Source organism: Sminthopsis crassicaudata, chromosome 2, assembly GCF_048593235.1.
Source record: "Sminthopsis crassicaudata isolate SCR6 chromosome 2, ASM4859323v1, whole genome shotgun sequence".
NCBI classification, from domain to species: domain Eukaryota; kingdom Metazoa; phylum Chordata; class Mammalia; order Dasyuromorphia; family Dasyuridae; genus Sminthopsis; species Sminthopsis crassicaudata.
This window is the reverse complement of record NC_133618.1, coordinates 505,585,439-505,612,370: the sequence shown is the minus strand read 5'-3', so window position 1 is coordinate 505,612,370 and position 26,932 is coordinate 505,585,439. Positions and strand designations below refer to the sequence as shown.

The following is a 26,932-nucleotide window of genomic DNA, read 5'->3' as shown; positions in this document are numbered from 1 at the left end:
TCCACATTTCACATTTATTCCATCCAAGATGCCAACGTTCGCAAACGGGAGGAAGGACGGGCAGGGAGCGCCAGAGCTAACGGGCATCTGGGAGGGGGATTCCCAACCTTTGGTCCAAGGTGGAAGAGGAGAAAAGGAGGAAGAGTAACGGTTGTACAATGAGCAGGCCAGTTAGGAGGAGTTGATGGATGCTGTCCGAATTCTTCCACCCCTTACCTCTTCCTTCTCTGCGTCCCAAACCTTGGCTAAGAGTAGTGCCAAGGGACGCATTCTTGTGAGGGTCCCTGGTTTTAGGAGCAATCGAGACGGGGCCTTAAGAGGTGCCAGAAAAGACGAGGGGCAGGGTCCGGGAAGATCTTATAACACTCCAACCTTCCTACTCCCTTCTTTGCAGGAGCATCTCTAAACTGGCCACACACAGGCTCAAACCTCTCGTAACTTTTTCCTTTTGCTACGAAAACCGGAGACTAGAAGGAGGGAGAGAAGGAAAGAGGTGAAGAAAAGAGAGGGAGGAGCTCCGTGCGCGTTCCCGTTGGAGTGTGAGTGAGAGGAAGGGAGCGCGCTCTCTACAGTCCGCCGGGCGCGCGTTCCCTTCCGCGCCGGTTCTGCGGGAGCGCGTAGCCTGCATTCGCTCCAGCTGTAGTTAGTCTGCACCTCGGCGCCGTAGAGGAGCGGAGCTGAGCCGAGCGGAGCGGACGGGAGAACAGAGGACGGGACCGCAGAGAAGCGGCGCGGAGTGGAGTCTGGGGCAGCCGAAGAAGAAAGTCGAGCCACCTTCTCCCCAGAGCCAGCGCTGGAGCGCGGGGAGAGCGAGTCAGCCGGGCAAACAAAGGAGCAGCAGCCGCCGGCGGCGGGGGGCTGCCGGGCGGGCACTGGGAGAGGGGGGACGGGACTCTTTGTCTTCTGAAGGGGACACTTCCTAGAGAGAGAGCTGCAAGAAGGAGCCGCCTGGAGCCGCATCTGTGTGCGACTCGGAGGGGCGGGCGGGCAGAGAATGCGGCGCTCTTGGCCGGTTCCGGAGCTCAGCGCGTCCCGAACAGCAGCGGGCGCGGGCAGCTGAACCTCCCCCAAGCCCCAGACTTGTGTGTGTGAAGGGAGGACCCGGCTAGGGCCGGGGAGTCTGGGGACTTTCTTTTGGCTTTCCAAACCCCAGCTTTGGACAGCGAGACTCGAGCTTCCCGCGCCAGAGGGACTGGACACACGTGGAAATCTCGGGGGACGCGACCCTGCCGTGGTGCGGAGGGAGAGTGGTCGCTTCTGCCAAGTCTGCTGCCTCCGGGGAACTCCCCGGGATCGCCTCGCCCCCCGCCCACAGGCAGCGCGGGGCTGGAAGCCTCTTCGCCCGGGAGGAGATCGACTGGGGGCGGATGCTGGTGGGGAAGAGCTGAACCACTTTGCGGGAGGAGTAAGTCTCCTGAAAAAGAAGAGAATCAGACAGTCACCTCCCGCTCCCTGTCCCTCTTCTTTCCTTTCTTGGGAGACTACCCGGAGTTGGGGAGATATGGCCGGGGTCCGGCACACTTTCCTTTCTCCGGGCCCGAGAGATTCATCTTGAGCCCTAAGCTGAGTGGAGCCGGACTCTGAGGCGTTGTACCCGTGGGAGCGGGCACTGACTGTGGCGTTCCCTCAACGCCGGGCTCGGGGTCAGAGGCAGGGGAAGCCGGCTGGCTTCGGCGGGCGCGTCGGGCGCCGCCACCATGGAGGAGTGGCGGCAGTGCGGCCGCTGGCTCATAGACTGCAAAGTCCTGCCCCCCAACCACAGGGTGGTGTGGCCCTCGGCGGTGGTCTTCGACTTGGCCCAAGCGCTGAGGGATGGGGTACTCTTGTGTCAGCTGCTACACAACCTCTCACCTGGATCCATAGACCTCAAAGACATCAACTTCAGGCCGCAGATGTCCCAGGTAAGTGTCTTTGGACTTGGGGAGGTGGGATTGGAGAGAGAGATTTAGATAGAGCTGGAAGGAATTTTGTCGACCCACTCCTTCATTTTACAGTCAATCAGGAAATGGAGCATCCAAGAAATTAAGAAAGTGATTTGCTTGTGATCATACGGCTAAGTGACAGAGAAAGACTTTTGGATTATCCATAATTCTTTTTTCTTCTTCCCCTCACCTTCCTGGATTCATCGCTTTCTTCTTTATCTCTTTTCGTGGTACCATGTAGCTGAGCATAAAATGGATATAAGGAATAGAAGACAAGGCTTCTAAAACTCAAGATATCCTGCTAATTTCCCTAACTCGAGGTCAGGCGATCATTACCCTCAAGTCCCCCCCGGCTGGGCTGAACCATGCACTGTCAAATTGGGGAGAAATGAGAGCTACGAAAGAAAGAAGGAATAGAGGAAGAGGGATTTTAATGTCACTGACAGTTGTCTGGGCCCTCCCTTAACGCCTCCCCTAGTTTGCGGATCTCGGCTCTAACTCCTCCTCTCCTTCTTCCTGAATGGACTCTGCCGTCTAGAATTGGATTGGTTTCTCTTTTTTAAACAAATGAACTTTATTAAGGAAGAGTCATTTCGGGATAGTGACGGGAAAAGTTGGCTCCAGTGTTATAAGAATGGCTCTTCTGCCTGCTTATAATTGATCTAGAAGGGCGGAGGCCTTTTACAATTATCCTTTTATCTCCAGATGTCTGGACTACCCCCACCTACCCCACCCCATTCTCCTGGAGTACCTTGTAATAGTTTTCTGGTAGCAGTATTTAAAAACATTGTCTTTCTTACCTGGTAACTTGGTGGTTGTATAAACAGACAATTTTGTAGCCTTACTGGACTGTTTGAAGACATTCTGTGGCCAAAAAAAATGTTTTTTTTTTTAAGGGTCAGAGTTTAGAGAACCATAGAAATTAGGGTTAGGGTGTTGTGTTTAGTGAGAAGTAACACTGTTGGTCTTGATACACAACCTTATCATTGTTTAAAATGCCAGCGGTGCTGGGCAAGGGCCCATTTCTTTACATGACAATTAGGGCATCACTTTTTTATTTTATTTTTTATTTGCCCATGCAAAGAGAGACTTTTGATCTAGAGACAAACAAAAGTCAAATTTGTTTTTCAAAAATGTTGGTCTGCTCTCCTTTTTTTTTTTCTTTACAAGATCATAAAGTACAACTGTCCAGTATACAATTGTGATGCTTCAGTCATGTCCATGGGTTTCTTGGCAAGGATACTGCCATTTTCTTCTGTATTATGTCCCTGTTTTATATATGAGGATTGAGGAAAAATAAGATTAGATGACTTGCCTAGAATTACACAGCTAGATTTGAACTCAGCTGCTTCAGTATAAATACTGTCGTCTTAAGTATGGGGCAGGGTAGATGGCACAATGAATGTAATGCTGGTCTCGAAATCAGGAAAATTCAGTTTTCTGAATTCACGCTGGGTCTCAGACACTTGATGTATCCCTCTTGCGCAGAGTGCAAGTCGAATAACCCTGTTTGCCTCAGTTTCCACATTTGTAAAATGAGCTGGAAAAGGAAATGGCAAACTACTTCAGTATCTTTGCTTTAAAAACAAACAAAAAACTCCAAATGAGGTCCTGAAGTCTAACAGCTGAACATGAACAATGACAACAATACCTTAAGTATCTTAGAGTAAATATTTTTTTCTGATATAAATTGTGTTTTTATTTCTTGAAAATTTTATACTCTTAGAAAATGACACTTTTTACTTCTTATTGACAACTGATTTTCACTAGATTTTAACATTATTTAACATTATTAAACAACTTTTTCTGGATAAATCAGGAGCTGGATCTGTGATTTTCTTGGCAAAAGGAGGTCCTGGTGAGGAAATCGCTACCAATACAGGATGACACCTTCTCTGCAACCCTTGTTTCAGAAGAGTAGCCTATAGTAGTGATGTCACATTCAAATATTGTGTCCACTAACCTAGCAGTAAGCACATTGACTTAGAAAAACACATTAATAGTGTCTATGTTCTATTGTACTTTTATTTGTTTTGTGGAAATCTCCTCTACCAATACAGGGTGGCATCTTTCCTACAACCCTTGTTTCAGAGAGACAGAATCACTGTCTGTTGCAGTGATATCACATTCAAATAGAAATAGTGTCCACTGGCCTAAAAGTCAGTACATTGACTAAGAAAAACACATTTAAAAACGTGTGTATTTTATTGTGGTTTTGTTTTGTTTGTTTAGTTAAATATAAGTGTCATGAACTAAGGTCCAACACAAGCTTGACATCTGTGATCTGAAGCACCAAGAGATTAACCGAGTAGCTCAATGTTAAACATCCAGAATGTTCAGAGATATCTTGAACCCAGTCTTCTTAAGGTGACAGTAAAACCAACCCTAAACCTCTTAGGGTAAGAGAAAAGGGTATCTGCCTTAAGCAGGTGGAACAAGTTGAATATACACACTCTGTGGCTTTGGTGCTTGCTACCTCTAGGATTCAGAGGCCTCTATTTGGTTAACTTCATCTATTTCTAACTTAGTATGAAGATTTCCTCTCATCTTTCATGAGTGGTTCTTGTTCCTGTAAAAGTCCTTCATATGGGATCTGCCCAACCTTCTGAAGATTGCCTTCTGAATCTTTCAGTAAAATCTTCTATTATGATCAACAAACTAACCAATTAACTTTCCTCGTAAAAGGGGTAGGGATACAAAGAGGCCTTCAGTATCTTGTGTACCCAAATCTTGTTCCACTAATTTTCTAACTGCAGAGCTATGAGGGGAGGGATGTCTTTCCCTCCAGATTACATAGTAGCTGAAAAAAATATTCATGATTGCATTTGAAAATGCAAAGCTCAGAATTGAGATGAATCATTGATTCCTGCTGTCTATATCTGCTCTCCTTTCCTACCCCCATCCCAAGTAGTGTATGCTGAGTGAATATCTGATGCTGTCTTTTATTGATGGCTGTAAGCAGCTGCCTTTACTAAATCTTTCCAAATGCCCTTTGCTACTTTGACCTTTTCAGTTGAAGAAGCCTGAGCAAATAATGCTGCCTTATACTGCCACAGCATCTGTCTCAAAAGAAGCTCAGCTTTCGACCCGCCTTTTCATTAAGTCACAAGAGGGATAAGAAGTTTTGTCTTCTTAGGAAGGTTCTAAAATTCAGAGTAATTAATCAGTGAACGTTTATTAAACACCTATTTCTTTGTGCCAGGCACAGTGCTAAGTATTGGGGTTACAAGAAAGATAAAAGACAGTAGTTGCTTACAGTCGAATGTGGGGGGAAACAACATGCAAAGAACTATGTACAAACCAGCTATATGCAGGATAAATAAGGAATTATCACTGGAGGTACTAGAATTAAAGGGGACTTGCCCAAAGTCATACAATCTAAAGTAAAAATAAGGTTAGGGATTATCTCCGTCTTGGGGGAGGGGAAGAGAGGAGAGAAAAACTATTTCTAATGCTGGACTGAAAGGCATTCTCTTATCTTAATATAAAGACAAGGTTCTCCCCTGGAGGCACCTTTTATTCAAAGCCAGGAAAAGCCTAGTGGAACCCAATTAAGATTGGGCTGTCAGCTCCCCTTGCTGTGCTGGCTGAGATGACCAGCCAACCAGCAGAAAGGAGCCCTCTCCATGCCCTATTATTTAGAGGTTACACCATAGTTTTCTCCTTGACTTTGCTCCTTGAAGATTCTGACTTGAAAGAGCTTGGGCATTGTTGGGGGATGGGAGTGGTAGCAGCATTTAATGGTCATTCTGGCTTTTTTGACTGAGCCCTCCCTGCTCTCTTTCCTTCTACCCTACCCCCCAAAGGCAGCTCAGTCTGGTTTGTGAACTTTAATTCCTTTTCTGAAACTCAGTAATCAGTCGTGCTAGGAGCTGCAACAACAATTCTATAATCAACTTCTGAGACCTGAGCTGTGGCAGGCAAGAAGAGCCCTTTTCCTGCTTCTTACTACACTCAAGTGATTTTTATATCAGTATCTAGAGGAGGGCACTGGAAGAGAAATAAATAACTGTCCACTACCATGGCAGAGGACAGCATTGAAAAGCAGGAGATTTATGTGCTCACTATATTTGTTCAACAAACATTTACTGAGTTCTTACCATGTGCTCAGTTTCATGAGCAATGCCTTAGGTGCTTTGGACAGTGTTCAGGTGGAAAGGATTTAGGAGAGATTTGGAGTTTTAATCCTAGCCCTCCCTTTTAATTCCTTGTGACTTTATCTTGTTTTTTAGTTGTTTCTTACTCTTCATGATCCCATTTAAGGTTTTCTTAGTAAAGATACTGGAGTGATTCTTTTTCAGCTCATTTTACAGATGAGGGAAACTGAGGCAAAACATGATTTAGGTGAGTAGTCCAGGGTCACACAGCTAATAAGTAAGTGTCTGAGTCTGAATTTGAACTCTGGAAGATGAGTGTATCCACTGCACCACTTTGCTACACTTTTTGACTTTATACAAGACCTTTATTTTTCCTGGACCTGTTTTTCCATCTGTAAAATAGTGGAAGGAGGGGCAGGTAAGAGTAGATGATCACTTCTATTTCAGATATTTTTGATGAACAAAGGCTTTTCCAACTCTAATAGTCTGCTTCTGCAGGTGTTAGAAAGTTCCTTTTCTCAGAGAGCTTATCATTATATGCATTTACAAATGATGAGAGAATAATAGTGGAGAATAATAGTGGAACTTAGATGCTAGCTTAAGATTTAGGAAAGTATGGAAAATATATTTCTGTAATTCTTTTTTTCTTTTTAAAACAACGGAATAGTTAGAAAACCTCTTGGGCTGCAAATTAGGAGGGAAAATTGGGTTTTATTCAGTTTCCTGTAGTATCTCCAGCTAATCCTATACATACTACTTATTCCTTGAAGTCTTTAGATGCCTTACAGGTGAATCTGCAACTGTCGGTTAAACTGATTGTCAAGTTCCAGTGCTAGCCTGTGCACACAGAAAGCTCTCTTATTCACCAATTTCCTCATAATTAAAGAGGAAAGTTTCCCGCCTCCATCACTGCTTAGATTTCCCAGTAGTTTTCCAGGTGTGCTTCCCTGACAGTATTGAGATTTTATGCCTCAACTTCATTTTGTTCTCAGTGATTTTCTTCTCATAATTGCTCCCTTAAACATTTTACAGTTTATCACATTTAAAACCAGCATTTGTAGTGAATGGGGAGCCTTCATCTATCTCACTTACTCTTTTTTTTTTTCCCTTCAAGCTTAAATCCACATTGACTATTATCTCGAATGAGTTCAGGTTAATACTTCAGAGTGTCTGTCTTACCTGATGAGCCTGAAGTAGCTTAATGTGATAATAAACATGTATTTATCCCATTAAAATCAACACATTCATTAAATACTCACTAAGGGAAAGGTTCTGTATCATATCCTTGGACAGATACAAAAATAAGTGAAGCTTTATCTCAGTCCTCACATCATGAAGCTTGCTATTTGTTGGGAGAATACAACATATATACAGAGTATTATTTAACATATACTGAGTGCTGCACTTGATCTAAGAAACAGAGATACAAGAGAAATCAGAGCCAGTACCTCTCCTTTAAGAATTTATAGAATTTGGAGGCAGCTAGGTGGTACAATTATTATCTCTATTCTCATAACAACTCTAGGAAGGAGGGTGTTAGTATTATTTCCATTTTATAGATGAGGTAACTGAGGCAAACGGTTAAGTGACTTGTCCAGGGACACACAGCTAACAAGTATCTGAAACCTAATTTGAATGCAAGGGTTCCTGATTATAGAACTTTCTAACTGCCTCTACCACTATACTTCCTATGAAGGGATTTGAAGTAACTGGTAGCAAACTGATTCTTTTTGTTTGTTTGTTTGTTTGTTTTTTGCTTGCCCAGGGTCACACAATAGGAAGTGTTAAGTGTCTGAGACCAGATTTGAACTTGGGTCCTCCTGACTTCAGGGCTGGTACTCTATCACTGTACCACCTAGGTACCCCTGGGAAACTGATCCAAAGGGAAAGAATGAGACCTGCCATAAACAGCTCAGGTTGAGGGTCAGTACAATTGGTGCTCACAACACTTTTCCCACTATTTGTATGTGCTTTATATTTTTTCTGAGCACTTTCACATAGGTGATCTCCCTCCATCTTCACAGTACCCATTGTAAGGTTAGGGAAGTCATCTCCCCTGAAAAATGGGAAGATTTGAGTCCCAAGGATATAAAATGACTTGCTCATTATTAACCCAGTAGTAGAACTGGAATTAGTGTGTAAGTTTCTTGACTTCTATTTCAAGGTTTTTGAGTTAACAGATAAATAACATATAAACAACTGAATTGCTTTGCTGGGAACTCCCAAATGACATGCTCTTTAAAAATCAGTTTTCTCATGATTCTGAAAGTTTTATTTATGGGGCTGAATGAGCAAAGCTGCTGTCAGCTAGAAGTTGCTGGCAATCTTTCCAGTCTCCTGAAAAGTTGGTAAAGCATTTATTGAGTACAATATACCAACCCTGTGATAAATTAGGGGCACACAAATATAATCAAGTAAGCTAGTAATTTCTCTCCAGGAATTTGCATTCTAATAGAGAAAGACAACATAAAAAGCAAGGCTAGCAAGAGGAGGAGAGTATGTTGCAGTGTTCTAAAATTGGCATGGAGGACTTGTAAAAGTTTGTCTATTAGGCCCTGACTTCCTGGGAGAAAGTCCAAGATTCTGGTGGGAGGAAGATGAAAATGATAGTAGGATTGTAGTCCAGAGGATAGGATTTAACACTAAACCCACTACTTTGAAATATTTAATTCTCGTACTTCACTTTGGGGATGTTTGGAATGTACTCTTTTCCCTTGTTTGCTTCTTGAATTCTTATCCATGCCTAAAATCCTAATTAAAATACTATGTCCTCCAGAAACAAATATACCCAGAGAAGGAACACTGGGAATTGAATGTAAACTGTTAGCACTATTGCCTATCTATCCAGGTTACTTATACCTTCGGAATCCAATACTTAACATGCAACAAGAAAATTGGATTTACACACATATATTGTATCTAGGTTATACTTTAACACATGTAAAATGTATGGGATTGCCTGTCATCTAGGGGAGGGAATAGAGGGAGGGAGGGGAAAATTTGGAAAAATGAATACAAGGGATAATGTTATAAAAAAAAATTACTCATGCATATATACTGTCAAAAAATTTTATAATTGTGAAATTAATAAAAAAAATAAATTTGAAAAAAATAAAATAAAATACTGTGTCCTCTAAGACGTTTTGCCTAATCCACCAGTCAACAATAGTGTTTTCGCTTGGACTTTATGTGAGATATTTATTTTCATTTTTGTACCTTCCTAATTCATTTATAAGACATTTACAAAGAGGTACAGTAGACAGAGTGCTGGGCTTGGAACTAGGAAGACATCTTCCTGCAGCCTTAAATATTTATTAGTTGTGTTTCCCTGGACAAGTCACTTAACCCAGTTTGCCTCAGTTTCCTCATCTATAAAATGAACTAGAGAAGGAAATCGCATTGGATAGAGTTCTGGATGTAGAGTCAGGAAGACCTGAGTTCAAGTAAGGTGTTAGCCATACTAGTATCTTTGCCAAGAAAACTCCAAATAGGATCAGGAAGACTCAGATGCAACTGAAAAAAAATGAATAAGAACAAAAAATCAGGTTTAAGCTAGGTCAAGGAGAGAACTAGCCTCCTACAAAAGCAGATAACTTTCAGCTTTGAAGAGTTTTATTAGGATTTTGTTGGAGTAGGGAGTGGGGTAGCAGTATTGACTGGTAGAAGGAATACATGAGAAGTCACCACCAAATGATTATTAGTGGAAAATGACCTTCTGTGGTCAGTTCCCGGATTTGTGAGCTCTGCTTGCTATGAATCACCATCAACGAAGGGATTTTCCCACCATTCCTGAGAGTACATTTCTCACTCTTGCCTGGTGTGTTCCGAGAAGGATGCCTGGGATCAAACTGGGGTCACTGGAGATGAGCATTAGCACACCTTAGTGCTTTGACTAGAAATGAGGTTTTTTATGAAGCTTTAATGAGTTGAGAGATTTGCTAGCCCAATGCACTTCCTTCCTTTTTTCATTTTCCTTAGTTCTTTGAGATTTATCTTTTAAAGTTACAACATACGCCTAGGATGATGTGTCAGGAACATGTATTTATCATTAGTGGGTTGAGCTTTATGATTTATATTTTAATTGGAATTGATTAGCAAATTGGTAACTTTCAACTAATATCCCAGATAGAATGCTTAGCATATCATATTTAGCTCTTAAAGAGCTTTCAAACTTGTCCTATCATATTTGGTGTTTGGAAAGGGCTGTCAGTAGAGATGTAGCCACTTTTTTTTCTCCTGCTTAACTGTCAGTGACTCCCTATTGCCTCCTCTAACTAAGTGTTGAGCCCCTTGCCCTGGAACCAAACACTTTTTATGCACTGGACTCAACCTGTCCTATTTCAAAGTGCTTCCTTACATAAGCTTTAAGGGTGTAGTTAAATTATATTATTTAATGCTTTGCAAATATACCTCAGGAATATCTCCATGATTTCCTTAGTCACTTATTTTCTCTGAAACCATCTGCCTATCTCATAAACAGCCTTAATTCTCTACCTATCAAAATCCTATCTACTATTCCTTTAAGATATCATTCATTAGCCATTTCTTCCATGGAGTCTGCACTGATCTTCCTCTCCTCCCAAAGCAAGAAGTGATCATGTCTTTTTGTTGTTCATTTGTTTTAATCATGTCTGACTTTTTGCGTCTAGATTTGGAGTTTTTTTTTTTTTTAAATAAAGATATTGTAGTGGTTTGCCATTTCCTTCTTCTGCTCATTTTACTTCAGTTCTAGAGATAACTTGCATTAAATAACTTATCTATTAAGTGTCTAAGGACAGGTTTGAACTCAAGAATATGAGTGTTCCTGACTCCTGGCTTTGTACTCTATCCACTGCCCCATGTACCAGCTATATTCTATTTAGTAAAATACTTATTTGTAGATATCTTATATCCCTTTTTGGAACGTCATGGAAGGCTAGGGACTAGGCCATCACCATTTTTGTGCCTCCCTCAGCCCTAGTATTAGGTCTGGTAAGGGATGGAGTTTTTGAGTACCCATTGGATAGTGAATGGAAAAGGAAAACATTTATTCATTATCTTTATTATGTTTGGTTTCAGTGAAAGTATTTTCTTTCTCTTCAAAATTGATTTCATTTTATTTTTATTTTGGAGAGATATGTTTTTGTTATGGAAGTAAGAGAACCAGGGACCTTATGGGATGTGGTTTAAGAGAATTGATCTATATCAGAGGAACAAACAAATTGGTATCTATTGCTGGAGACATAGGTGGAGACACTGTAACGTGACTCTCACTGAGGAAGTATGAAAATAGTTCAGTGGCAACACCTATAGAGAAAGAGAAGAGGGGGAAAGAGAGAAGGGGAAGAAGAGAGGGAAGAGAAAGGGAGATAGAGAAACAGGAAGAGAAGGAGAAGGAAGGTAGAAGAGAAAGGGAGAAAGAAAGGGGAAGAGAAAAAGAGAAAGAAAAAAGAAAGAAGAGAGGAGAAAGAGGAAAAGAAAGAAGGAAAAAAGAAGAAAAAAAAAGGAAAATAAAGAAGAGAGAAGAGAAAGGAAGGAAGAAGAAAAAAGAAGAGAGGAGAAAGAGGAAAAGAAAAGGAAAAAAAGAAGAAAAAAGAGGAAAATAAAGAAAAGAGAAGAGAAAGGAAGAAAAAAGAAAAAAGAGAGGGGAAATAAGAGAGATGAAAAGAAAAAAAGAAAAAGAGGGAAATGAAAAAGGGGAGAAAAGAGGAGAGGGAAAGAGAAAAAGGAAGGGGGAACAAGGAAGAGAGAAACAGAGAGAGATAAGCAAAAAGGGAAAGCAGCATCTGGGTTGATGGTCTATTTGATTTGAAGCAGTGCTATTTAAGAGCTTTAGGGATTCTTTAACTTTTCAATGCTGTAGGTATAGAAAAGTGCCTGCTCTGGATCTCAGAAAGATTAAGCTGAATCTAAAGGAAATGATGGTGGTAAGTGATTAAGTTCAACACAAAACTGCACATAAGGAGATTTGTCACTAACTCATTGTGTGCTTGTGCCAGTAACTTCTTTGTGGGCCTCAGTTTCTTCACTTGCAAAATGAGAATATTGACTAATTTCTAAGGTCCTTTCCAGATCTAATACTCTATGTTTTAACATTCCATATCCTGTAAACTGCCTTCCAGCTTTAATGCTCTCTTGTTGAAAAACCATTTCTTTATTACCATATATTTTTAAATCACCTACATTTCCCAATATCCTCTCTTCACCCATCCTCTATTACAAGGATAGAGATAGAATCTATGTCTGCATTGGGATAGGGAATTCCCAAGTGAGAAAATGCAACTCAGTACTTTCTCTGCAACTTACAGTCTTAGAGGGATGACTTGGCCAAGGTCATATATCTTATAAAATGGGAGTGGAGGTAGGAGAAGAAGCAAAAATAACCAATGGCAACCATCAAATCCTGTATATCCTGTGTTCCATATTTGTTGTTCCACACCTCTCTAAGGAGTTATAAGATATCTTTTGACTTAGACATTTTTCTAATAAAACAAAGTTAAGGAATACATGGTTCAATATACTGATCTCACTATAGGAAAGATTGGGGGATTTTTGGTGGAATTTGGTGGAAGTTAAGAAAGAAATCTTTAAAAAGTTTATGCCTGTGGTATATGGATGTTTTTATTACCAGTGATTGAGGAAGAACTTGAGGACCACCAAAATAGGATATGACTATATTTTTATGAGACATACTGATATCTCTTCCATGGTAGAAACCATGAAGAAAAATATGAAAAAAAAAATGGCTTGAATAGCATATGATGTGAAAAATACCTACGTATCTTAGTTGAACACAAACTCAGTATGAATTACTGATCTGTCATAGTATGCATAGATAACAGTCTAATATTCAAAAATGAGGGAGGTAGTGAGCCCCATTCTAATGGGGATGCTGTTTTTGAGTGTGGTAACTGCATTTCAGAAGAGACATCAACAAATGGGAATGTGTTCAGAGAAGGATAGCATAGTCTCATCTATGGACTTAGGAGTGACAAGAGACCTGTCACAGAACAGTGTCTTGGAAAACACAGGGAGACATGGGGAATATTAATGAATTAAGTGGATTATATTCTAATTTTTAAAATTTCCCCCAATTGTATTATTGTTCCTTAAGATCAGACACTGTCCTCTTTATCCTTCTATTTATCCTAATACTTACTGTATTGCATTTAAAAGGTGCTTAATGTGTTTACTAAATTAATGAATGCTCATATTTTTGTACGTTATCCTTCCACATGCAGGAGATTAGGGATATGTACCACCTTGAATGGTGTGTGCATGCCCCTAAATATGCCTTGTGTATTTCTTGGGGGAAGTTGAGATGTGGAAGGGATAACTGTAAAAACATTGACTTGGGTAGGTCCTGTCTTTTGCAAAGTGTTAAGTTGTAAAAAGGTAACAGCTTGAACAGCTCTTGGGAAAATTCTCACTGTTTTTGAACCCACTTTCTATGTCCATAGCTCCTTATCCCTTCAAATATGCATCTCATTTTTGTATATAGACCCCAGTGTTCCCATTTTGGCCAGCAACAAAAACATATTTAGCAGAAACAAAAGTTTAGGCTGTTGGAATTAACTCAAATAAAGCCCCTTTCTTGCCTCAATAGTCCAGCTATTTGGCAAAGATTTGCTGGTGTAGACATGACCCAAGAAATGGACAGAATTGAGAGCTTTGCCAGGAACTTGTTTGTATTTTAGTTTTTGTTTGATTTTTGGCTGCAGTTCTTGAACTTGCATCTTTCCAGTAAGGAAGTCTCTTGTCTATGTCTTCCTCCCCCAACATCCTCTGCTCTGGTTCTTAGTTACTAAATCGTATCCACTGTTCCCCACCTCCCTCCATCCCTCCTTGCCCCAGAAGATTTTCCCTGAGCTGTCAACTTCTTCATGGACTCAGAGCTGAATTTTGTGGCTTTCTGGGCAAAATTAGATCTATTCCACATACAGATCTCTCCACTTCCTTTCCTGCCTACAAAGAGAATACTCAACTGGTACTTATGGAGCAAAAGCTATATACATGGGTCATTGCTTAATAAATAGTAGTTGAACAAATTTGTAATGGGAGGGGCAATACTGGGGCATTTCCAGCCCCATATGGAGATTGGATGGATACTGCTTGAGAATTCCACTGATATCTGTCAAATACAAAAAGGAGCTAGAAAAGGGTCTCTAGCATTTTGGGTAGATCCTTTATGAAAGATACATAATATGGACAGAAGTTTCACAAATAAGAAGTTATCAAGAAGAGGGGGCTTGAGATCAATATGGGGGGGGAGAAATTTCGTACTAATAAGATCATCTGTTATTATCATCATAGCTGCCATCTATAATATTGTTTTAAGTTTTGTAAAATACTTTATATTATTTCATTTGTCCTTTGCAATAACCTTGGGAAGTGCTATTACTACCATTTTACAAATGAGGAAACTGAAGCAGAAGTGACATGACTTGCCCAGGACCACATAGCTAATTAACTATCTGAAGTAGCTTTGAACTTGTCTTTCTGACTTCAAATCTAGCACTTACAGAAGTACCTATGAATTTGTTGTTGTTCTTCAGTTGTTTCGATTGTGTTCTATATTTCATGATCCCATTTGATGTTTCCTTGGCAAAGATACTGCAGTGCTTTGTCATTTCCTTCTATAACTTATTTTACAAGTGAAGAAACTGAGGCAAACAGGGTTAAGTGAGTCACACAGCTCTATGAGTGAGGACAGATTTCAACTCAGGATGAGTCTTCCTGACTCTAGGTTTGGTTCTCTGCACACCTAGCTGTCCCTCCGTGTCTATGAATAGGAGATTATTATTTTTTTTTAATGTAGTCCTTTCTTTTGATGAGTTTTTATTTATAGTATCATAGTTTAAGAACTGAAAAGAAACTTACAGACATCCTAGATCAAGTCCCTCATTTTAGAGATAAGGAAACTGAGGTACAACTCAAGTGATTTGTCAAAGGTTGAGCATGTAATAAATGTTAGAATGTCTTTGCATTATACCATAGGAAGTCTAACATGTGTGTCTACACATGTTAAACAAATTCAACAAATCTTTATTAAGACCTGTTTGAGACCTTTTTCTAGGTGATGAAATACAAAGGTGATTAAGACATGATCTTTGCCCTCACAGAGTGCAAAGTTTCAGTTTTATCGGATAGAGAAGACGTGTACTTTGAATTGTGTACTTACACACAGTACCGTAGTAAATGCTATGAAAGTTATAAACTAGATGCTACAGAAGTTTATAGATTAGGGGAATCCTCATGGATTAAAGAGAACAAAGAAGAATATAAAGAATGTTTCATAGGTAAACTGAATTTTGAAAGATTTTTATGCCACACCAGAAAACCTTTCTTATAATTATACCTCTTTTTTAAACCTACTTACTACATTATATTTGTGACTTACCCACCTTAACTAGGGTTGACCCTGAATAGCTCTCAGCTGTTTCTTAAAATCAAATTTGCCCTTAAAGTGTGGAGATTTGCCAATGTTGAGGAAATTCAGAAGGATCTTTTACAGACTTTGGAATTTATTCCAAAATAAGAATTACCAATACACTTTGAGCATTAGGGCCTTGAAATAAGTGTATTGTTTTTTAAAAGCAAAATTCAGAAATATTTTTTAAATGTTGAAAAAATTGTTTTTCCTACCTTAAATATGAAGTGTTTTTATTTTCTTTTTTTTGAGGGGGGGTGGGGAAAATGGGCTAGGGAAATCATATTATCTAAAGTCATGCTCAATCATTACCTTTAGTTATGGTATGAGGTTTTTTGTTTTGTTTTTGTATTTAATTTTTAAAAAAATTATGAACTTAAACAAAAATAAAGCAGACATTTCCAAATACTTGGGAAAAAAGAATTGCATTTGAAACTGCAAATCTCTGTTATATGCAATTTCCTTTTCTTTTAAAGAAATAAGAAATTCAACATGTAACTTTCAAAGCTATCCTACCTGTCTGTGATTTTTGCCTCCTTGGCATTGTGTTCCTTTCTGTACATTTATAAAATGCTTCAATGGTTCTTTCCTTTCCTTTATTTTCCTTTCCTTTCTTTTTCATTTTTTTCAGCTACTTTATGCTTCCTCCCCTTACTCCTCCCTTTCTCCCAATATGCAATATGAAAAACAAAACTCATGAAAAATATGTAGTCAGTTGAAACAAATTCCCACGTTGGCCATGTCCAAAATTGCATGTGAGTCTCATTCTGCACATTAGCCCCATTACCTACGTTCTTTATTATCAGTCCTCTGGAATTAATCAGAGTTCCCACATCTTTCAAAGCTATTTGTCTTTACAAAAGTTGTTATCATAAGTTATTCTCTTGGTACATTGGAGGCCATCAGACACTTGAGCCTGGGGATGAGGGAAGGAACTTCCCTAGTGGAGAGAAGAGACATAGAAGTTTGCGATACAGCACAAGGTCCAAGTAGAAGTACTTCTGTATTATCTTAGTCCTTGCTGACTCATTGTTAGCTCTTTTTCCTATCACAGCTTTCTGAGCTCTGGATCATGCTGGCTTTCATTTCAGATGGGTATATTCTGATGCTGTCAATTTGAAAACTCTTACTAGGTGAAGAATAATTATTCATGTTGTACTTTGAGATACCAATAATGAGTTACTCCATAAAAATTTACCATGTAGAACTCATCCAGATGCTAAGAGTAATTCATCTCTATCTGACATGGCTCACAGTTTCACTTGGCTCAGCCTAAGAAAGTACAGAGGCTAGATAAGATACAAGAGAGCCCCCTGAATTGGTAAACAGGATGATCTTGGGTTTTTTACTTAACTCTTGCTTCAGATAGCAGTGAGGCCACTTAGTGTGATAGAAAGACCTCTGAATCCTGAGTTTGAATTGAAGTATTGGTACTTACTAGGCATGTGTCCTTGAACTGTGTGCAGTTTGAGGAAGGACTTTTTTTTAATCCCTTGGCACATAGGCACTTAATAAATATAAGTTGACTGACTGGCAAGATATTTGACCTCTCAGCCTCAGTTTTTTTTTTTTTCTTAATAGTACTTTATTTTCCCAAATATATGCAGAAATAGTTTTCAACATTCACCTTTGCAAAACCTTGTGTTCCAAATTTTTCTCCCTCTCCTCTCCTTTCTCTCCCCTCTCTAAGATAGCAAGCAATCTGATACAGGTTAAACACATGCAATTCTTTCAAACCTATTTCTGTATTCATTCAGCCTCAGTTTCTTTACTTGTAAACTGAGGTCTCTTCTAGATCTAAGTCTCATACTCCAATTGACCTTAAGCGAATCACTTCTCTCCTAAATCTCATTTTTCCTAGTTATAAAGTGGAGAGAATTCTACCTGGCCTAGCCTGTGAATTTGCATTGGTGTTAAGGATAAATGAGAGTGCTGGCAAAAACCCCAAACTTGTTGCAAGACTTGAGTGATCCTTATGGTGCATTAAATTTCTAAACTTTTTTTTTTTTTTCATCTTGATAAGGAAACAAATGCTGATTTGTTTCCCTTTAGCGTGTACAAAATATCTCAAAGACTTGACTAGTCATTAAGGCTGTGGAACAGGAGAGAGTGGGTGAGACAGAGATGAGGGATCAGACCTTCTCAGACATAGATGTGCCAAAAGTGGATATCCAAGTTGTATTTATGGACAAGCCAGACGTTTGTTTGCTATGACAACTCAAAGAGACCATTAAAAAAAACTCCCAATATAGAACAAAACACCCGGATACTCACATACAAAACAACCCCCCCAATATGTAAATGAAAGATAAAGGCATCACAGAGCACTCAACCCTGGTCATTATTCAAATAGTTTAAGATGTTGCTTGAAAGCTTTATGGCCCCTACAATGGGAAAGACTTTCATATGTTGTGGGGGTTGTTTAATAACATTCAGTATTATTAGAAAATGGCCTCTTGATTAAGAATTTAAGGTTGAAATTCAGAAAGGGAAGGATCTGAGTATTTTCCTCAGTCCCTGTGGCTTCTGTATAAGTGCCCATTTAGAGGGTAACAGAATACCTCCAGCTCTCTTAAGTCAAGAATAAATGAATGGTAGGTGTCTATCTGAAAATGGACCCCAGGATCATCATTTAGATCTGGGATCTCTGTCTTGTCTCCCCTGGGCTACGGCCAATTTCATATTCAATTCTACAACATTTATTAAGCACTTAATCTTTGAGGTGTACTGTGTTGCTCTGGACTCAAAGAGCATGCTATCTATTAGAGGCATAAGATATACACACAAATAGAGTACAAAGAAAATTGAGAAGGAACAAAATGTTAAGGGGATTGGAAAGATGAAGGAGGATTTTATGGAGGAAATTCTTCATTGAGCTTGAGGACAAACAAGGATTTGAGGAAGCAGAAATTGTGGGTGAGGGGCACATTTTAGGCAAAGAGGGGGCCTGTGTGAAGGCACAGAAGCCAGACTTGTAATCTTAAATTTGGGGAATGGCTAATAGTTCAATTTGACAAGAGATTGGGGTTAATGACAATATAACAATAGTTATTATTTATATAGCACTTTAAAGTTTGCAATGCATTTTACTATGTAAATCTATTATTTCATTTTATCTTCCCTATTGCCCCTGTGAGTCAGTGCTATTATTATTTTCTCCTTTTTGCAGATGAGGAAACTGAGTCTTAAGAAGGCAAATTACTTGGCCAGATACATACAACTATTAAAGGACTCAAGACAGGAATTGAACCTGGATCTTTCTGACTCCAAACTAAACACTCTATTCACTTGTCTCAACTAGCTGCCTCCATGTTAATGATAAGAAGTATGAAATAAGGATGGGAATACAAATGAGAACCACATTGTGGAGAGCTTTTTCTATCAGTTTATATTTTACATTGTAGGCAGGAGAGAAAGAAAGTTGTTGAATGTGGAAGTGACAAGGTCAGACAAGTGCATGGAAATTACATTGGCTGCTATGTGGAAAGCAGAAGGAAAAGGGAGAGAGGAAGCAGGCAAACTAATGAGGAGGCTATTGCAATAGTGCAGGTGAAAGGTGAGAAGATTCTGAGCTATAGTCCTAGTTGTATTCTCAGAGAGAAGTAAATCAACAGTGGATAAAGAGAATTTACAGCTGAAAGAGAGAGGGAAGGCAAGTCCCCAGAGGAGATGGGAAGGAATGCAATTGGGGGAATAATAAGAGATCAGTTTGTTTGGGCAAAATGAAGGTGACATCTTCAGAGACAGAAGTAAAAGGGGTAATCCAGGGATGAGATTGGCAGGCACTAATAGCAGTAGGTACCCTCAAGGTGGAGGATAGCATTAAAATAGAGTTGAAATGATCGTGAGGAAAAGAAAATAAAGTCAAAGCATGGAGGGGAAAATGGACCAAGACAAAGAACAGGGCAGGGCAAGATGAAGTGGGATTAGACATTATGGAAAAGATAAAAAATATATTTAGGAGGCATGAAGAAGGTTTGAATAGCAAGATATTTTGATCAGAAAGGTAAATTGGAACTCAAAAATCATAAGAATGAAGAAAATTATGTGTGATGATGAAATCTAAAGTAAGAATATCCCCTGTGGGTACTTGAGGTAGAATGAAGCTGGACACCTTGGGGCTTGATTAGGTTGATAAACTGGAAGGTCAGAATGTTTGAGGGGATAGCATATATGTAATGAAGTTCTCAAGTATTAGGGTAGGAACTGGTTTGGTGACAGAAAATGAGTGACGTCCTGAATTTAAGAAAGGAGAGAGAATGATCTGGAAGCTGGTAGATCGTGGCAACTAGGGCCTGAACCAGATAGTATTGGGAATGTAGAGTAGTATGAATCAGAGAGGATCAGATAATAATCGGAGATAACTTTAGACATCTCTTAATCCAACACTTTAATTTTAATGAGTTGTTCCAAGTTTAAAGGGAGAGTTTCACTAGAATCATGATTCAAATTCTCTAATTCTGGTACTTCCTCTGAGATTGCCGAGTGAAAGTAGTAGAGGCTAGGTCTGGGAGTGGCAGTGAAGAGCAAGGATTATCTACACTTCTTTTGATGCTTGTGTCAGGGAATAAGAAACTGGGAGCAAGGCACAATGGAGAGGGTAGCCCAGCAAAGGAGTATCTTTTAAGAGCGCCAGGTTTCCTCCAGCATGAGATTGAATTGGAGTTGCAAAGGGCATGAAAAGATTAGTGGGAAAGGAGAGATGGAAAGAATCCTGGGTTTGTGCGGAACAAAGGATTGAGCTGGATACATATGAGAGTGTTAGAGAAGTAGTAAGAAGTTGAGGCTTTCACAAAAGTCATTGTCAGAATAAGGAATTATGGGAGCAGTTAGATACAAATTTGCTAGCCATAGCAGTTGGTTAGTGTGTAAACCTTTGAGAGCAAGGACTAACACTTATTTATTTAGACTTTGTATCTCTAATGGTGCCTGACTTTTCATTTGCAAAGTGCTCACTAAATGTAAAATTAATGAATATTAATTAGAAGACTGAGTATTATAGGGAATCCTTCTCTTTCCCCCCTAAATTAAGTAGGGAGTTGACTTGGGAACTGCTTGGTTTGTTGCCTTCCTTGATTGAAGAAGGAAGGGTCAGGATGGGTAGATTATTGCAATACCTAGGGTCAGTCGTCTCTGTCTGGCAATAACAAAGCATGAGGCTTTCAGGCCACAATCGCCTCCCAGACTGTGCCTTCTGAACTCTAGCTTCTCTGGCAGCCTGACTACCAGGAACCTGGGGCCTCCCTGCCATTGCCAATTTCCTGCCTTCCTGTATTCCTCACTAAGTGAGCAGCCAATTAGTTGTAATGGCTTAATTGTCTCTCTCTACCTAAGCTGTCATTTCTCTTGGAGGAACAGCTCCCTGCTACCACTGTCCAATAATGTCCTTTGAACAACAAGAAATGGGATGTGAATTTTATGGTCACCCCAAGTTCATGAATATGCATGGTGAGGCTTTGATGCTCTTGCTGTGGGATTGGAAAACACCTTCATAATCTTGCTCAGCGATTCATTAAGAGAGGCAGCCCCTGTAGCTGGGGAATATGCTAGATCTGGAGGCCGATATTTCTTGTTCAGGAAAATACTAGACCTGGAGCCCAACTTTATTAGTTGGGGAGAATTCTAGACCTGGAGTCCAATATTACTAGTTGTGTGTCCCTGGACAACTCATCTGACCTTTCTAACATCAGTTTTTTTTACCTGGGAGATGAAGATGATAATACTTGTCCCTCCCTCCTTCATAAGCTTCTTGAAAGGGAAATATTTTGTAAACATTCAGTTACAATATAAATATGAGCTGTTATTTTTTATGTCATAGAATTTGATGTGCTTCCCTTGGGTATAACTGACCAGATTTCAATTTGGAAAGGGTCGAGACTTGAGTATCTGATCTGTTGTAATAAATTGATGGATTTTTCACTGACTTGCCCTGGAAATTTTCAAAAGCACCTAGGAACAGTATCTATAATTCTTTCTGGCTGCTGCACCTGCATAGGTTATTAGAGATGGCAAGGAATGGAGTCACTTTTTTAAAATAGGTCAATATTGTAGCATCATAGATACAGGACTAGAAGGGATCCGAGAAGCTTTGTAAGCTCATCCCCTCATTTTACAGATGAGGAAATTGAGGTCCAGAAAGGTTTAAGGGATTTTTCCCCAAGAATTCAACAAGAATACATTCATATAGAACATGGACTTTTACTGTGTAGACAAGTTGGTTAAACTCTTTGGGGCTGCTTCCTTAACAATTAAAAAGGATTAGAAAGAATGTAATTGGCCATGCTGCTGAAAATTTATGGTGTTAGGTCTGGGAACTTGAATTTGCTAGGGAAGCTATTCTGTTAAATGTTAATCTTCCCTGTGATTAGGTGATCATTTCCCACCAGAGTGGCTTGAGAATGCTTTTACCCCGTCTCTGGAAAGAATTGCTGTGAGAGTCTGTACAAGTCTCTTTGTACCTTGCTATGAGTTACAGTAGCTGAAAATTTTGTCATCTGGTGGCCATACTCTCCACGAGCCTCTGTTAATTTAGCCTACGTAGGTTTTCAGAAGACAGCCAACCTACTTATATACTCAGAGCTTAAATCTTGATAGGATTGGCCAGAGCTTGTCTTCTGATGATGAAGTCTCTTAGGATTCACAGTCACTTCTACACCACAAGGAAAGATATTTAATGTAGGTTATAGCCTGTACCTTAAAAACAAAATTATAAATAATAAATTTTAGATCATGTCTTGCACAACAGTAAAAGAGCCTTTTCAGCTTTTTCATCTGAATTATTCTATGTACAAACATGCTCTCCTCTCCCTTTTTCTTTGTGGGTCTCTCTCCTCTGTCAGTATTGCTGAATTCTGGGGCAGCCTGTGATGTCTGGATAGAGTTGTCCTGGGGGTGAAAAAAAGGGATTAAGGGATGTTGGCTCTTTCAAATATTTAACAGCAAATTATGTGCCTTGGACATACAAAACCAAAAATGAAACTATCCTTGCCCTCAAGGAATTCACATTTTGATAAGAGATTACAACTGTACACAAATAACTAATACAGATTGATTTCAAAGATGAAAATGCTAATGATTAGGAGGATCATACAAGACCTTCTATAAGAGGTGGCATCTGAGCATGCTTTGAAGGATCTCAAAGGTTCTGGGAGGTAGAGGTAATGAAAGGATACTTTCTAGTCATGAGGGACTATTTTGTCAAAAGCATAGCGGTTGGAGCTGATTGACTTGAATGGAAATGGGGAAAAGGAGATAGTGTGGTTGCTAGTTACTTCTCCTTTCCATTTCCTTCTGTAAGAGGCAGGGTTATGGGATTAGATGACCTCTCTCTAAACTACCTTTCATTTTGCCTATCATTCTCATTCTTACTCAAGAAGCTCAGGATTTAGTGTAGACAATGGATCTTCAAGTCTTAAGACCCTCTGTGGGAGATACTGGGATTAGTGATGTGCCTAGTTCAATGCTTCTAAATAGCAGGTGGTCGGAAATATTGATTGATGTAATGAATAAGTTGTCTGGAAGCAGAATTCCATTCCCTCCCCTCAGGCTCTGTAGTATTATATTAACATGGGTGGATATTTTCATGGCAACCTTTGAAAATGTATTTTAATTATCTGCACCTCATGTTTTAAAAAGCTTTTAATAGTATTTTATTTTTCCAAATATATGCAAAGATAGTTTTCAACATTTTCTGTGCAAAACCTTGTGTTCTAAATTTTTCTCCCTCCCTTTCCCAAGACAGCAAGCAGTCTGATATAGATTAAACATGTGCAATTCTTTTTCCCTGAGGCAATTGGAGTTAAGTGACTTGCCCAGTTCTAGACAGCTAGGAAATGTTAAGTGTCTGAGACCATATTTGAACTCAGGTCCTCCTGACTTCAGAGCTGGTGCTCTATCCACTTCACCACCTTGCTACCCCAATATGTGCAATTCTTTTAAACATATTTCTACATTTATCATGCTGCACAAGAAAAATCAGATCAAAAAGGAAAAAAAAAACATGAGAGAAAAAACAATCAAATAACAACAACAACAAAAGGTGAAAATGCTACTGCACCTCATTTTTAAACTTCCATAAAACATAATACCTGCCCTATGGAGAACACTGGAAAAAGTACTGGCTCTGTAGTTACGAAAGCTGAGATCAAATTTTGACACTATCTGTTTGATCTTGGACAAGTCACTAAATCTCCTACAATCCATTAAACTGGTCTCCATTTCCTTTCTATAAAGGGGAAGAATTGGCCACAGTGGCACAGCTGTGGGTCACTTGCAGCTCTATATATCTGAGCCCATGACCTCATTCATTGCCTTCCAGAATTCTTGTGAGGCTCAAATTATAGAAAATGCATGGAAGCTCTTTGGAAAGGACAAGGGGCTAGATAGAAGGCAAAGAGGGATGATGACAGCCACATTATGGATCCCTTAGAACCCAAAGCTCTAATTAATCTCTTCTTGGAAGCTGGCTTGTCATGCGTCATTGTACAGCCTCTCCTTGCTTTCTGCATTTGACTTTTCTTCTGTCTCAGTGGAGTTGTATAAACCCAATACAAGGGATTTTTCCACCATTGTTGCTAACAGACCACCGATGAAATTTTCCCAAAGTTACTTCACTTAGAAGAACATGAAAGCTAAGAATTTATGCACTTTGCGGGATGATGCTCTCTGTCTGTGGTTCTTTTGGATTGAAGCTTTGTGTTTCATGTTATAGCTCGTATTGCAGTGTGAGCACAACCACCCCCACCCTCTACCTCCTTCTCCACATAACAGGAGGACTTGGAATTGTGAATGTTTTTATTGGAGGGTCAAGTAACAGTGGAATCTTACATGGATGTGTGCCCCATTCTTTGTTGAATTAGCAAAGGCTGAAGAAGGGTGGGGCTGCAGGAGGGGAAGCTTCGTCCAATAACTGAGTGAATAAGCTAGTTAATAAATCTAGGTTATAAAACACTGCCATTCACAGCAGTTCTCCAGATCTTTATAGCCTGGCTTATCTTTATGGCTGATTTTGTTGCAGCAGCTTCCCAACCACATACTGTTATATCATTTCTGATATTCTGCATCTAAAGAAGGTGGTTTCTACTGACTGAAGTGGGTGGGGGAGCAGTGTTTTTTAGAGCTGAGGTTATTCTACACACATACAGTATGACATTGCACAAGTCATTCTCTGGACTTCAGTTTCTTCATCTTGGAAATTAAGCTTGAGGTTGACTAGATCTTTAAGTCTCTCTCTGGGTCTAAATGGTGGGGTAAAATCATCCCTGCCAACCTTACAGGTTTTGAGGATCAGGGATCAAGTAAGTATTATAATTTTCTATTGAGGCATAGTTTGCAGCCTCCTTAAATTTAGTGATTATCTATATTATATTTTATGTCTCCATAGCTTTCAGTACGCTGCTCTGCAACAGACTCAGGCCTTCCTGAGTGCAGGCCCAGTGCTTTATTCAGGTACCTAATGGCCTCTAGGGCAAAGGGAGGCTAAATAAAGTGGCCATGGCTTACACAACTAATAAGGATCTGATGCTAGACCTGAACGCCTGACTACAGGCTCTATCAACTGTGCCACAAGTTGCCTCATAGATGCTTAAGAAATGCTTTAATTGAACTATCAACCAAGTCACTCATATATTTTTTGGCATTATCACAGATTTACCACAGGAATAGCCCCAGGAATCCACTTCATTTTACAACTGAGAAAACTGAGGCCCCTTAATCATAGGATCAAGGATGTGGAACTGGAAAGGACCTCAGAGGCCATTCCAATTCAGCTCCCCCATTTTGAATATGAGAAAGTTATCATTCAAAGTAGGAATTGATCTGCTCAGATCTCACTGTCTCACATCTATTAACTCAGTTTGAAATTCCAGCAATTAGCATGTTTCTTAGAGGAGGGAGAAGAGAGGTTACCCTTTATGCTTCTGTTTCTCCCTTGGGTTATCCAAAGCACCTCCTTAACTATATGCTCGGGTAGCATATGGTTCCTGGCATTTGGTGAGCAGAAGGTTTTGTTTACAGTAAGAAAAGATTATTACCATTGAGTAGAGCCAAGCATAATCTAGACCTGTCTCATTTGGACCTCCCACTCCTAGCCTTGCCAAGGGATTGACTGGGTTCTTTCCCCAGCCACTCAACTGACTCTCTCTCTGGGAACCCCTTAGACTTGAAATTTGGGGCCTCTTCTCCTCAGGATTGAAGATGAGCCTGTGCCAAAGCTGCTTGTTTTATTTTGCAGTGTGGGAAATTATCAGCCTGGGCAAAGGGCCAAGACCATCAAGTCCACCATACCTTCTAACATAACCTGGGTGATGAGGTATTCAGCAATTTCCCCCCTCCATTATCTGACAGGTTTTGTGTATTTGTGGGTAGAATGTGCTGACAGACAACTGCACCTGTGACTCTCTAAAACCCCACCAGGTGGATGGAGCTGGCCCATATTCCCCCTTTCCCTCCCCTCTTCCCCATTGCCTGTAGCTTCATTTGTGCTGTCAGAGGCAACAGTTCTAAGGATGGGGTCTCTAGGAGGCCTTGCCTTTGCCAAACCAGTCCCTCTGCAAGATTGCCTGTTGTTTGCTGAGTATGTTGGAGTGTCACAGTGTCAACTTCCCTGAGGCTTCAAGAAGAATTTTTGAAACTCATTCAAGGATTTCTATTGACCTAAATGCTCGTCAATAATTTATGTGCTAGCAGTGAAGTTGCCTCTACTTCCCTCCCCTTAACCCATGTGTATCATAGAAAATTTAAAAAGGGGGAAAATACAATTTTTTCACACACCCCTCCTCCTTCATGCAAATAAACCTTGAGAAAAATAGGCCTGTCATCTCTTTGGGTGTATTTTGTGGTAATTTAGCAGCTTAAATGAAACATCTGTTATGCGGAGAAGCATAGAGGGAGCCTAGTTATAGATTAAAACAAGAAAACACAGAGAAGTAATTTGTGTTTATGGCTAATGTGGAATGATCTGCCAACTCCCACACATGTAGAAAATATTTGGAAATGTGGGGGTTGTTCTGTAGGCTCAGGGGGTGTAGTCTTGGCCCTCTGTCACTCTAGCAGGTCCTTAATCAGATCCCAGATTCTGGAGGAGGTTTTGATGACAGAGAGGGCCTCCTTGTTTATTGTTGAGACCCTGGCCAGGAAATGCATTTTGAGCAAGTGAAGAAACCAGTCTCTCTCCAGTCAGTGTGGGAAATGTATTGGATGCCGAGACAAGCCACAATCCAAAGGTCAGAGATATTGCCCACCCAGTGGCCTTGGGATCCATGGGTCAGTGGCATAGTCCTAGAAAATTAACCAAGTTGACGGGCTCTTCATCCACAGGTAAGATGGAAGATTTTTGGTAGAATGTTTGTTATTTAAAATAAAATTGGTAGGACGTGGGTTTCAAATAAACCTGAATAAGTCATTCTTTGGTAGATAGAAATCCAAACTGGAATACCTTGTCCATTCCTTTTCTGCTATTATTGGCTCTGGGGCCAGTTGTCCTCTCTGGATCTCTGCTTTCTGTT

The 26,932-nt window shown here is 40.0% G+C and overlaps 1 protein-coding gene across 5 annotated transcripts in view; it reads left to right on the top strand.

The window, feature by feature from the left end:
* The first annotated feature begins 1,409 nt into the window (after positions 1 to 1,409).
* The window catches only part of VAV2 (vav guanine nucleotide exchange factor 2), a 432,898-nt gene continuing 407,375 nt past the window's right edge, over positions 1,410 to 26,932 (top strand). For all 5 annotated transcript variants that reach the window (XM_074294054.1, XM_074294051.1, XM_074294052.1 and 2 more), the window contains exon 1: positions 1,410 to 1,901. In XM_074294054.1, coding sequence (XP_074150155.1) covers positions 1,698 to 1,901 — 204 coding nt within the window. In that variant the 5' untranslated portion in view covers positions 1,410 to 1,697. The remainder of the gene's footprint in view (positions 1,902 to 26,932) is intronic.